The following is a 13,865-nucleotide window of genomic DNA, read 5'->3' on the forward strand; positions in this document are numbered from 1 at the left end:
GCTCCTCGGGGGAAAATTCAGTAATAACTAAGGTGTTTTTTTAAATTGGAAGTTGTGTTACTACAGATTGACTTCTCAAAATTATTTAAATAGGGTAAGATACAGTTAGAGGCTTAGCAGTTCTGCATTTCTGACCTGGATGCCTCTGAAAATGTTATGAGGCACTTGTCTGAATGTTCAACATAGTGAAATTTGTTGCAGTAAGCTGTTAGGGGCTTTGGAAAATTCTTGTAATCAAAATCTTTTCATTAAAGACTTGGATTACATAGATACTTAAAGACTCTTTTCTTAAAAAATCTTAATTTTCCTTCTTATTTTTACTAAAAGAAGTATTGTTTTAAATCACCATTGATAAGACAGAGTAAAGTAAAGTATACCTTACAAATGCCAACAGTGTACTAGTACAACAGTGTACTAGTAAAAAACAGTGTCTAGAAAGAAAATTTTTATATTTTTTCCTAGGTGTTGTGAACCACCTACAAAATACATACATAAGCATATACCTTTGCACATTCATGTACCTCTTTTAGAATGTCCAAATGCTGAGAATTTGAGGAAAAGGTCAGCTTTCTAAGAATTCATTATATTTTATTTGACATGTGACTGATGTTCTTTACATGTTCTACCCTGGAAAAAATCGAGGTAATGGGTTCTTAAAAGTTTTAAGAAACTTCTAGTTGAAGCATGTAGTTGTTTGTGCTAACTGGAATAATGCTATTTTTAAACTTTTCGTGTTTTACCTTTCAGAAAAAGTATGGGCAAGCAGATGAAGACTGTAGGCATGGTATGCTTCTTTCTTTCTTTTATTCCTTAGTGTTTTAAATTACAGTCAGTTGTCTGAATTTTAAAATCTGGTGCCCAGATTTGTTAGTTTGCTAACAATGGATGTTTTGCTAGTTTAAAATTGTGTATCTGTTTTATAATACTTTTTTTCTACTTTATTTTTTTAAGGAGATCTCTCAATTTTGTAACTTATGTTCAAGTACCAGAACTAAAATACAGCTGCCTTTGGCATAAGGGCACCGTTTGGCCAATTGATATTTTAGCGTACAGATATAGGACAGATTGATAGTGTTTGGATTTTTAGGGTGGTAAAGCCAACTGCTTGTTCCATCTTCCTTCCTAGGGGCATTGGTTGATATTTAGGTTTGTATTTCAGGTGCTGATTTGGGGGGAGGAGGAGAAGGAATGATGTACTTACATCATATATGTGCTTACATACATGCTATTAAAGGTTCCAAATGTGTGGCAATGTCACGTTTAAGTTGTGTCTTCCATGTTATGATGCCTTGTTTAATTGGGGTATTTTTAAAGGAATTAACCTTGCTAATATTTTGTAACTGATTTATAGTGAAAGTGACTCAATACTTAGTGAGGACTCTGCTGAGTTTGGTAAACATTGGGTCAGAATTTATCAGTTAGATTTGGAAGGAAAAGCGGGGCAGATCCCACCTTTCAGTTTTTATTTCCTTAACTATTCACAAATTTTAAAGGAAATTTCCTGAAGCCACAGTTCTGTTGCATGGACTGTATGATTACTCTTGTGACATTCCTGCACTAGCAGTGAAAGCCTTTACACTGTGGTGGTTTTCTGTTTGTTTGCTTGTTTTGTTTTTAAGTGCATTTGTTTTCACTGATGCTAAGTCATAGGCTGTGGAGTTTGTGGGGGTCTGCAGACTGCTTATGATGGTTCACAAAGCATAAGTAGGAAAAGTAAATGTAATTTCAGTAGGTGTAATTTTCCCCCATAGAAAACATTTAAACAAATTTTAAAAGGCTGAACATCGCTTAATCAATGCCATTCCTAAAATAGGTTTGTTGTCTTTAAAGCTGCTTCTTGTTCTAGCTGTTGATATGTGCCAAGGGTGCAATATCCTGACTAACCTCACAGTTGTCTTTTATGGTGGCAAATAAAAGTCGGAGAGAGACATATGGGAAGATGAATGGTGGTTAAAGGAGGTAGGAAGTGGGATTCTGTTTAATGAATAGTGTTCTCATTGAGGAGATCTGATGGGTTTGTCATAAGGGTAGCTGACATTCATCCGTGGAGCCTTTTTCTTCTCTTGGCATGTGTGTCAGAAGTCAGTATCTTAAAGGAACAGTAGCATTAACTGTATTTTTTCTTTCTTTTGCTGGATGCACGTAGAAGCGAGTGGAATAGGAACACCAATCTCTACTTTTTTAATCTGAAAAAAGTAGAGAAACTGGCTTTCAAATGTATATAAGCAACAACGAATTGTTACCAGTGTGATGTTAATTTCCTTAATTCATCCCAGCATGTTCTGCACTTATTTTTTCCAGATCTAAAACTGAAGACATTTGTCAGCTTCACACCATATTATTTCCCTATAAAAAGTGTGGTTGTGTATTTATGTACTGGTTAAATAAAAAATTAACAATTTGATTGGGGTTTCCTGTGTTGTGCTGTTATTGATTGTAGCCCAGCATTTGATGAGTATCTGTATCGTTTATGATCCTGAAAGTTCTTGGGTTTAGTTTTCTTTGAAATATCCTTGGGAAGAAAGAACCTTAATATGGACTAACTGTGTTTCCTTGATGCTTACAATTTTTTTTAAAGAGAATGTTTTTATTCAAGCTGCTGTCCCATCTTCTTACAAGCCTTGATGTGTTGCATTCCTGTGACTATTTTATTTTAACCTTGAACGATAAATACGTTTTGGAATAAATTGAGAAATACATGTTCCTTAGTGCTTGCACTGTTGTAAGGAATGCTGACAACTTAGAATCTGTTAAATTATTCCACAAATCTCTTAACAAAATAAATTAGTTTGTGTGTTGTAACTTTTTATATGCAACTGCATGTTTTAACTTGGTAGTACTGGGTGGTTAATGCTACGAAATGTCATAATTGGACATCTAGTCTTTGAGGTTAAAATAGCAAACTGCCCAACATGCTAAAGCTATTTCTGGTGCTGCTGCTTCTGATTTGGGAAGCAAGCTCTATTTTGGGAACTGTGGTCAGTATCATCAGAGTGGTGAATTCAGAGTAATCTTTGTGGCGCTTTGTAAACAGCATTTAGTTACCATTTCGATTTGAAGGGATGTCTGGTTGTTTTTATGTGTTTTTGTGTAACTATGTTTTTTTCTGTTGTTTCATGAGATTTTTTTTGTTAATGACACGAGGTCTGTTGAGTGAGGAGTTTGATTTATTCTAAAATGTAATGCTGAAGATGTGTTGGATGTAAGATTCCTGTTAGTACTAAAACAAGCTGTTTGCATCGAAGGTCTGCATGAGCAGCAGTGTAAACACAGATGTTGATGTTGCCTGCAATAACACTAATACATATTTTAATTGTTTAATTTTAAACAACTGTCCCAGGCTCCTTTTCAACTCACATGCGTAACTTTACTAGCCTTTTAGTTGCTCAGAAAGGCACTGCTTTTTCTGGACAGCTAATACACATGATTAAGTGTTATGCCTCCTTGTCTGAAGCCCGACTGTATCATGAAATAAATCCTTTCACTATTGGAAGTGTCAGTGAAAGTGTCTGTTTGGCTAGCTATCTGATCCAGTGCTAGAAAACATTAGGAAAGTTTTCTGTTACATGGAGCTTGTAAACTTCTGGACTCAAACAATCGTTCCTATATCCTGCACTTTACAGCATAAGTGAATAAAAGCCCTTTTAAAGTAACAGGAATTGACCACGAGGAGGTTAGCTATATTTGGAAACTACAGGGCATGCTTTTTGTGAGCATGAATGGATCTTCCTGAGCATGTTTGTGTTACTGAAAGGTTGTTGGTTGCTGGTTGGTTTTTTTGTACCCTTTCTGTGAAGAGGAGGTCCTTTGTGTCTGCGTCAGATATTTGAATTTACCATTCCCATATTTAATTTTTGTCTATTTTAGCATGTAAACCTTACAACCTTTTTTTTGAGCTCATGTGCAACGTTTCTTAGATGGTGTGAGACAAGTTTCAAATTAATATTAGGCATGAGTAAGTAATGCTTCCTTTCCATCCAAGCTGTGTCTTTCACAGAAGCCACGGACTTAACTCAAATTTCAGACGTTATTTTCATGTTAAAGGTGAAGGAAAGCTGTAGGCTTTATTTAAATGCATGCTGTGATGAAGCTAATACTTGCTGATTTGTGTTGCAGTGCTGGGAGAGGGGCTGGCCAAGGGAGATGGATCTTTCCGTGCAGTGCTCTGCTGCATGCATCTTAAAGGGAAGCTGCAAATTGTGTCTAATGTTCTTTCCAAATCACTGATGGGTGAATCACTGGTAAGTGTGTTTGCTGTAAGCTATGGAACTTAGAAAGCAGTTTTCTGTTTCCTTTTTTCTTTTGGATGTATTTAATAACAAACTTCTGAACATGTGTTTGACTGACAGGTTGTAACAAAAATGTTTTTTTTATTGAAAAGACAAAGATAAGTCCATGGGCATGCATATTTAATAAGGATACCGTTGTTGCATTGCCAGTGTTTTGGAGTTGGTACAAATTTTGAAAAGTTTTTTTGGTTGTTGGCTCTGAATCATGAAGAAATGCAAAATAATTTGTGTATTTGGGCAATGTAAACTTCAAACTTTTATTTTGTTTGGATTGCACCTGACACGATTTTGTGTGCGCTTAATAACTTCAGCCTTTGAAGCAGAAAGAATATTGCTAGGATTATTAAATAGGTAGCTCACAATAAGTTGTAAGAAAAAGAAAAGCTTATCAGGGATAAAAACAAAGAAAACAAGAAAGCCTTGCGTTTCAAGACAAGAGGAAGGTTGGAGTTTAAAGCTTCTATGTTACCTTTACAAGCTTTGACAGTTCAAGGATGTCCTTAACCCCATACATGTAATTAACAGTTTTGACTCCTGTGTGACTACTTACATGGGGAAAAGTAAGGACATATGTAAGTCTCCAAAGGATAATATCCTTTTAATTTCTGTAATGTAGGTTAAATAATAAGCAGTTCTTCGCCATGAACTGCTGGTGGTGCTAAATCCAGAAAAACGGTCATAGCACAGCCAAGAGCAGCTCCTGTCAGACTGAGGAATGTGGAAGTGACATCAGAAATTGTAGGAGAGCCCATTACCTTGAAATGGGATGTTGGGAAGTAAAAGCAGGGAGAATGAGTTTGCTTTTGAGGTGTATCAATGCATAAATGTTGCCTTGTAATTACACATTGCTAAGTGATTAAAGATCTAGCATGTTCAGTATTAGTTAAACGCAACTTGTATTTTTTTCTGTACGTTACAGGAGTTGTGTTGCTGCTTCATAAGTTATACAGAATCAATTTCCTGATGAGATACTTACGAATTATCTTTTTTTCCTGTAAAAAATATTAATTGAGCCAAAAGATACAGAAACACTGAATGATTGTGCAGTTCAGTAATTAGATATTCACCTAGAAAAGGACCTGAAATGAGCTGAAATTGTCTTGGTGCTTAACTTAATCAGTGGGGTGATTCTGAGGGAGTGTTCTGTTTGTCTGTCCAGAATACATCCTGATTTTTTTTCTTCTCTTTCTCCATCCCCTGCTGGTAGTTATTTTTATGTAAATAAAAGATTTTCCTCTGTCTGGCTGCTGTTTTCTAATGAAAAAAAAAGTTTCATTGAAAAATTGCTGGCAAGATCAAAGGAAACTTGCCTTCAGAAAAAAAAATATCAGTAAACTAGCCAAAAGTTCCTTATCGTAGGAAATGTGCGGTGTTGCACAGGCTTGTTTTGAGCTATTGTTGTGTAAAGAAAGGTATCTTCATATATAATTCCAGAGTTTTTTCCCAAAGCAAAACTTAAGAAGTTTTTACAACCTTTAGGTCATTAGATGCTGTTTTCAGTGGGAATATTAAAATCGGAAACTAACTTACTGACTTCTGTCAGTGTGTGAGAGGAGAAATGAAACAAAGTTTTGGAATGAATTTATTGAAGAGCTGGAATCCATCCAGTTTCCTCCCCAGTGACTTAAGAAAATGATTCTTGGTAACTTTATTTATGCATTAATACATTTAAGCTCAGCACGTTCAGTTTGCAACCTTTCTGCTGAAGAAGTGAAAAATCACTTTGAAAAAAACCTGAGTGTGTGAATTTTTAAGTGTATAAATTTTCAGTAATTTTTGCTGCTCAGTAGCACCACAGTCAAAACGTGGAGAAATCTAGCACATGCAGTGGGACTTGATTAAAGTCTTGCATGAGTTTTTGAAATAAAAACACAGATCTAGATTCTTTTCTTCCAAGTTTTGCCTTATATGAGTATGAAATTGTTGCACACTAGCTATCTATTTCAGCTAAATTGACTTTTGAAAGAACTTAATTCAGATGTGCTTGGGTCTGCAGTTATTTTTCATTACATGGCTTATCTTTGCTTTTTAGTAAAAGCTCTGAAAACGACCCAGTCTACATCAGAGCAGAGTTATGAAACAGTAGAAATCGATAATCTGTGAAATACATCCTTAAGAAGAAGTGAATCCATTGCTGCACCGGCAGTGACAGTTCAGTTTATCGATTCCTTCAGAGATGAAGTGTTTCAGTAACTGCAGCACATGGCTGATGTATAGTGCTTTTTGTCAGTAGCTTATGAAGTGCTGTGTAAAGGCAGGCACTACTACTATCAACATTTTGCAGATGAAAAACTGAGGCATGGAGATGTGAAGTGACTTGCTTAAGGTCACCCAGCAGGTTGGCAGCTAAAAGTATAGATGTAGAGCATAGAGACCCTGTCCATCGGGCTATCATGCCCCCACGGCTGCCTCGTGTGCAGAGTATTGCTCTGGAGAATAGCATTTAATAAGCATTGTAGCTATTAATACTTGTTTTGGGTGGTAGCCAAACTTCGTAAGAGTTTTTTTTTTTTTTCCAAATTGTTCTGCGTATGCTTGTCCTATGTTGATATTCGCTGCAAATCTGGTGCTGTGTTTGGCCAGGGTAAAATTCACCTTTTTCACCGTAGTGTTTGCTCAGTGTTATGTAGTAGTATGTCATTTAAAATTGTGTACTGTAAATCAAATTCATGTTTCCTTGTTGCCCTTCTCCTTGGTGGTGGAAATGAACTTTCTTGCTGTTGTTTAATATATGTGAAAGTTTGAGGTTGATAAATTAATGTTCTTTCTTCCTCCCCTTCTCCCCCCAGAACGGGATGGTAACTAAAGATCTGACACGACTGAAAACACTTCTTGCAGAAACAGAGGTAATAATGAGCACTTTATTGGAAAATAATGACCAGTAGCAGATGCAGCTGAAAAGCTTGTTTTGATGTGTCCTGGGAGATTGGGGCTTGCTGTGAACATACTGGTTCAGATCTGTTGTTTCCACTGGTGTGTTGGTCTTTACCACCTACCTTTTCAGCTGCTTTTCATCCCAGTTTTGCATGATATATGAGAAAACAGTGAAACATGCTGATAGGCTGAAGTAGTGAGTAGAAAGAATTCAAAGCATTTAAAGTATATTATTTAGGTATTGTCTTTTTCTCACTGATTTGGGTTTTACTTTTAATGTAAATTGAAAGATGAAAGACATCAGTACAGCTTAGGCTTCTGACCTTTTAAATTTTGATTGCAGTCCATGTTAAAATGATCACAGAGTGGAACCCTCTAAAATTTTATTTTAAAGATGAGTGGACTCAGTGTTCCTGTCAGAATCCTTTTATCAATGGTAGCAATTTAATAGTTAGGAAATATTTTTGTAACTAGAAGTGATGTCAGACTTCTGAATGCTTTTTATTGATTGTTCTGAAACACGTTTTTGAAAGCAAAGAAGCCAAAGTTGTTCTTATTGATGAAATTGTTTTGTGCTTCTTTACAATTTTTTTTTTTTAATAATTTTAGGCAGCTGGTAAAGTACCATCAGGATATCATGTAGAAGATTTAGAAGAAGGTATGTAAATCATTTCTAAAGCTGCTTCATCTTGTGGTGAGAAGACTTGAAGATTCTTGAATGTTTAGCACTGGATAACAGTCAGAAAGGAGAAAGCAGGCTTGACTGTTTATCTCGATGAACTCTGGGGACAGAGGTAGAATTTGTGTTCAAATCGTTTGAATTTGAAGGCAAAAGTTTCTATTTATTGGTCAAAGTGTTGTAACAGAGCTTGCTTCATTCTGCAAAATCTTTGAAACTTACCTTCATACCCTTTAATTCTTTGTTCTAAATTAATTTGTTAGGGAGTAGACTTTTTTTTGGTGGATGTTTTTTCTTGTGAATACAGTTTGGGTTCATGTTTAAAGACATGGTTCCCTGGACAGTTACTATCAGACTCATAAATACTTGGCTATTGGACAAGTAACCTGACTCTTGACTACCCCGCAGGGTCCCGGGATGGCTGGCAGTTCCGCCCTCCACCCAGAGGAGTCACAAGCAGTGAAGAATATACACTATGTAAAAGGTAAATTGAATGCTTTATACCAACATTCTCTAAGGCATCATAACACTTCCTCTTTATTAAGCTGCTAACAGAATGATTAGGAGGTTAGGAACATGAAGGTACTTGTTAGAACAGGAGTTGATTAATTCACAGGTTTTTGGATGGGTCAGTAGATGCAGAGGCACCTCATTTCTTCTGTAAAATGAAATCACTCACTCTGTTGTCATAGGAGTAATTTGAGCAACATTTTTCTAGTGACAAGGCAGTATCTTTCTCCCCTCCCTTTTCTAATTTGTATAATTTCAGAGATGTGACAAGTTCACTTCCACAGACAGCATCGTTAGCAGGCTGAAGTGCAGTGAAGTATACTTTGACAGTAGATAGGGTGCAATCTTTTGGAGAAGTAGGATGAGTAGATGAGGTCTATCTTCAGATAAAAGTAATGTTTGCAGTTTCCCTCCGGATCTCATTATGTCCATTTTGCCTAAATTCGTATATGTAGAGGTGAATTGTCTTGCTGAAAGTCCAAGTGCTTGTGCTTGTATTGAAGTTTCTTCTCCTTCTCTTTTTCAGTCCACTAGTCAAATTTTCCTGTGGTTTATATTGATAACACAGTATTACTTACATAAGTAGTTACAGTTAATACATACGGTGAAAAACAATTATTGTGCACTTCATTCTGCCATATCTGTAACTTATACCTTATTATCAACGTGGGTAGCAATCTGACTTGCTTTTTAGTTGATGCAACTGAATCTGCTGAAATTGGGTGTGATTTTCTAGAGTTGCTAAATCCTGCCAGCTGTTGACTTTTAGCAGATCTTATGCATAATTGACATTTAAAAAAAAAATATATAAAAAATTTATGATGACTGTCTGAGCAGCATCCATACCATGTTTCCAACCTCTGCTCTGAAACATTTTTCCACGAAAGCTGTGATTAGCTTTACTGGTTACCTTCTTATGCACACTACTTATGTTTACAGTGAGAAGGATGTGCTTTTACTCAGCAAATCCGTATGAACAGTAGCATTCCAACCATGGATTAAATATTTTAGCTTCCTTATAAGGGGGCAGTTACAAGTACTGAATATGGATTTTTTGAAGTTGTGGTTTATTTTTCCCCTGTGTGTCATAAAGCAGTAGGAGTACATCGTATTTATTCTGGATAATGAAGTTACAGAATTGCAGCTGTACTAAATAAGAAACTAAGCATTTAGGGGAAAACAAAGTGTCTATTAACACTGAAAATTTGGAAAATTTGCATAATGATGACAATTTTTTAAGGTAATATGCTTTCTTATTAAATAATGAAAAGGAAAAACATTTTAAAGTCTGCTGGATAGCTAATAAGAACAGGTCAACAATTTATTTTATGCTTGTGCTCCATTTACTTTGGGGCATAAAGATCATAATTGTACTTTAGCATTTTAATACATCAATGCAGTGCTGAATTTGAAAATGTGCAATACAACATTGAAACTGACTACCAAGAAAAATATTTTAATTTAAAATATATTAAGCAACATAGCTTGAGAACACCTCTAGTAATAACATAGTATATAACACGCTTATTTTATTTGCCATTTGGGTGCTTAAACCTTTGAATAGTTATACCATTCCTTTAAGAAATGTGTATGCTAAACCAAATTACAATCAATGATACAAGTGTGTCCTGGTTATCCAAGTATTTTTGCTGCAAGGTTTTCATGTCATAGTCAGGTATTATTTGTTTTTGTCAGATAGCTCAAAGTCACATTCTAATTCACATTATATTTTACATTACATAATAATGTTTACTGTGGAAAGGTTATTCAGTCACTAATGATGTTCAGCCATGTTCTTTGGTGTGGGGTGCTCGCTTCTGTATTCATTTAGTCTTGGAGTCTTGGTCCTTTTGCTTTTGCAGTAAATCATCAGTGTAGGAAGAGGTTCTTAATATAAGTATATATATTGGTGTCTATGTGAAATTCAAATATAGTTGCGTTTACAGACTTCCCATCAATTTAATATCTTGACAGAGATCAGGATTCCTGACTTTATTTATTATAAATGTGATGCTTACATTAACACACAAACCAAAACCCTACTGGCCTGGTCTGTATCTCCAATGCTTCCTGAGTACCTTACGTAAAACAAAGCAAAACAGAAGAAAACAAACAAAAGGGCATTTTGTTATTTGTTTTGCAATCTGTTCTTTAAGGGCTTCACTTTTGAAGAATGATGAAAGTGCAGATACTGCCTTGTGTTTTTTAAATTTCATGCAGCCTCTAATTGTAAAAAGTAGTTCATAAGTTATATAGGCGTTTAAGTAATAGTTGGCCCACATTTGCAATAAATTCTGAGAATCTGAGAACTAGAATGCTTAAATTGTGCATAGACATTAGGAATATTGTTAATTTTGATGCAACAGCATGTGTTATTACATGAAAAATGGACTTTTTTTAACAAATCCAGAACCTCTTTAAGGAGTAGATCTTCTAGACTCATGCACTCTTCACCAAGAGGATTAAAACCTTTTCCTTGAGAGATCATTTCTGTGTAGGTGTATTTAATAGAAAAGACCACGTGATGTCACTGTTGCTCTGGGAAAAACTGCTGAATGAGCACTTAACAGCTAATAGCATTAACTATTGGAGACAATTATGCTGTATCTTCCCTTATTACAGCATTTTATTCATGTTAATACAGTGCCTAGCAATTTCAGGGATGGTCCATGATCTCATCATTTTAATTGCTGTACAAACACTTGATTATTTTTCTTTGAAGCTGGAAATTTCGTGAGAAGACTTGTGTCCCCATATGTTTCAAAGAAATTTGATATACTTTACTTAGCAGTAAGAGAGGCTGCTGCCTCTCTTACAAAAAGCTGTGTACATTTATATATTTCCAAATTAGTTCCCATGGACTAGAACTGCCTTTAGTTCAGAGAGAGACTTCAAGAATGTCCTTCTGGCTTTAAAAGTAAAATCTTGATAAATTTCGTTTTTTAATTGGAGACCAAAACATTCAAGGCATAATCGTTTTTCCTATTTTATGTAGATTTTTAGAGCAAGGGATCTGCAGGTACGGTGCACAGTGTACTTCAGCACATTCCCAGGAAGAGCTAACAGAATGGCAAAAACGATATGCTTCCCGCTTGATCAGATTAAAACAGCAGAAGGAAAACAAACAGTGTTCGGGCAGTTATATGGAAACCTTGATTGAGAAATGGATGAATTCGTTATCTCCTGAGAAAGTGGTAAGAAAATATACTACTTCCCTATGTGCTCATATTTAAAACTAACAGATGAGCCTGTTTTTGGCCCTTACTATCAGAGCTGGTCGAATTACTCATTACCAAGAAATTGTCAAACCAATTTGCTCCCCTTTCCGTCCTGCCCTGTGTCTTCTTGCAAAGATACCAGAGACTTGGTCTGATTTCTGCAAATGTACTTATTCTTTTCAGGAATTCAAGGAAGAGTTTGTGAATTACAGCTTGTGGATTAATCAGTGTTCATTTTGCATATGTATTATTCCCAGTGCAGGATGAGTCAGCCAAGTCTCATGGTATTGTTTCTGTTCTTTGACTGGATAGCAAAACTTTTTAAACCAGAGAACAGTAAATGGTGAAGCTTTCATGACTTACTGGACAATACTGTTTGTGCATGGCTCCTTTTTCTTTGCCTGTAGCCACAGGCACTTTTATGAAGAACAGCCAATCCCCAATGTTCAAAAAAGATTGAATCCTGAAGAGCGAGGGGTATGGCTATGATCAAACTCAGCAGCTGTTGGGAATTCCAAATAATGTTTTTGCGACATTCGACCAGCTCTACTTACCACTGACCCTAAGGAGTTTTCGGTCCATCTATTGTTGATTAAAGTCTGGGAAGAGTGGACTTCCTGCAAAATGGATTAATGAGTAGAAAGCCTCATTCTAGTTTCCTGGTGTCTCTAGAATTCTCATTGATGTCATTGAGATCTGGGGTCTTCTGGAAATAGTCTTTGGGCCTCATTGCATCAGATCCTTCTTTCCATATGAAATCATGTTCTATTTTAAACATCTACAACTAAGTTGGATTTTGAAAATTAAGTCCTGTGGTTAATTGTCCATAAATGGTTGTACTCTTTTCTTACATAGTATGATCTAGTGGATTTGTATTGCTTATCTCTGAAGTAGCACATATTTTATTTAATTCCAACACAGGACTTGCATCAATCCTGCACAATCTGGGAGGCCATTCTTTTTACGTTGTTCAAAAATACCTTTTCCTAAATGCTTTTACTCTGGTATTGTCTGTAGAAGTTTAATATTATCTTCTTTTTCTTTTAATCTAGCTTAGTGAAAGTATAGAAGGAGTGAGAGTAGAACATAATCCTGAGCTATCAGTAACTGTTACCACCAAAAAGTCTCATCAGATGTGGACATTTGCTCTCACTTGTAAGGTAGGATAACTTATCTTTTGACATTGAGTCGATAATAAAAGTTAGAATGTGGTCCATAGGCTTTTGTGATTAGATTGCATAATACTTCTTTTTAAAATAAAACAATTTCCTAGCACCATTCCTTCTCCAACAGCCCTGGCGATTATGTATCGAGTACCCTGATTTCTGGGAAGCAGGCAGTTCTTGTACCTGCTTTATCAAGTTGAGAATTCTTATAAGCTCTTATTGTCTGATTGCGAATGAACATATTCCTGAAATAATCTTGGTTTTTCAGCACACTTTACTTCAACCCTTGCATTTTCTTTATAGCCTGCAAGAATGCTGTATCGAGTGGCATTGCTTTATGATGCCCATCGTCCACATTTCAGTATCGTTGCAATATCTGCTGGAGACAGCACTACCCAGGTATCACAAGAAGTTCCAGAAAACTGTCAGGAATGGATAGGAGGAAAGATGGTCCAGAATGGAATAGATCATTATATATACAAAGTCAGTATAGCCTTTAACACAGAAATCTTTGGAACTTTTCGCCAAACTGTTGTGTTTGATTTTGGATTAGAACCAGTCCTCATGCAACGAGTAATGATTGATGCTGCTTCAACTGAAGGTAATGTATGAAAAAAAAAATTTTGAATAATGGAAACTTTTAATGTTTTTTTCATGTTTCTGGGCAGATCAGCATCTGTATTAACAGCTGTTGAATATCTATCACTATATGCTTTGTTCATCCTCACGGTTAGGAATATTAAGCGGTGGACAGAAGCTTCAGAATGTGTAAATTGGCTTGGGCTCAGGGGAGTTAGCTGCCTTATGACTGTTGCACCATGTACCAGGATTAATCTTGTCAAAATGCTAGGAATTTCTAGTTCAGTATGTGTCTGAAGGGCAGCACAGGAAGTTGAAGTATGTTTATGTTTTTATATGCATTCTTGGATTGATGAAAATGTTAAGCATGTAGAAGGTCAGTAGAAAGATGAAGCATTTCTGTGACAATTCATTGTTAATTAAGGAAGACTATCTGAGAGGTGTCTTTTTTTTCTTGCAATGTCTGACTGGAGTTGTCAAAGGCAAGAGGCAAAGTTTAGGCTTGTAAATCAACTTGCTGTAACACCAATTTTGAAAATGCAAAGAAAAT

The 13,865-nt window shown here is 35.9% G+C and overlaps 1 protein-coding gene across 5 annotated transcripts in view; it reads left to right on the forward strand.

The window, feature by feature from the left end:
- HELZ (helicase with zinc finger) overlaps positions 1-13,865 on the forward strand; it is an 86,010-nt gene that overhangs the window by 18,852 nt on the left and 53,293 nt on the right. For 3 of the 5 annotated variants that reach the window (XM_084492204.1, XM_084492206.1, XM_084492205.1), the window contains exons 3-10: positions 748-784; positions 4,117-4,241; positions 7,079-7,135; positions 7,773-7,821; positions 8,251-8,326; positions 11,348-11,546; positions 12,623-12,730; positions 13,040-13,337. In XM_084492204.1, the coding sequence (XP_084348330.1) occupies positions 748-784; positions 4,117-4,241; positions 7,079-7,135; positions 7,773-7,821; positions 8,251-8,326; positions 11,348-11,546; positions 12,623-12,730; positions 13,040-13,337 (949 nt within the window). Of the gene's footprint in view, positions 1-571; positions 643-747; positions 785-4,116; positions 4,242-7,078; positions 7,136-7,772; positions 7,822-8,250; positions 8,327-11,347; positions 11,547-12,622; positions 12,731-13,039; positions 13,338-13,865 lie in introns of those variants that run through there. The other 2 variants (XM_084492207.1, XM_084492208.1) reach the window with 2 other exon arrangements.

The sequence above is a fragment of the Aythya ferina genome (genome assembly GCF_964211825.1).
Source record: "Aythya ferina genome assembly, chromosome: 18".
NCBI lineage: Eukaryota > Metazoa > Chordata > Aves > Anseriformes > Anatidae > Aythya > Aythya ferina.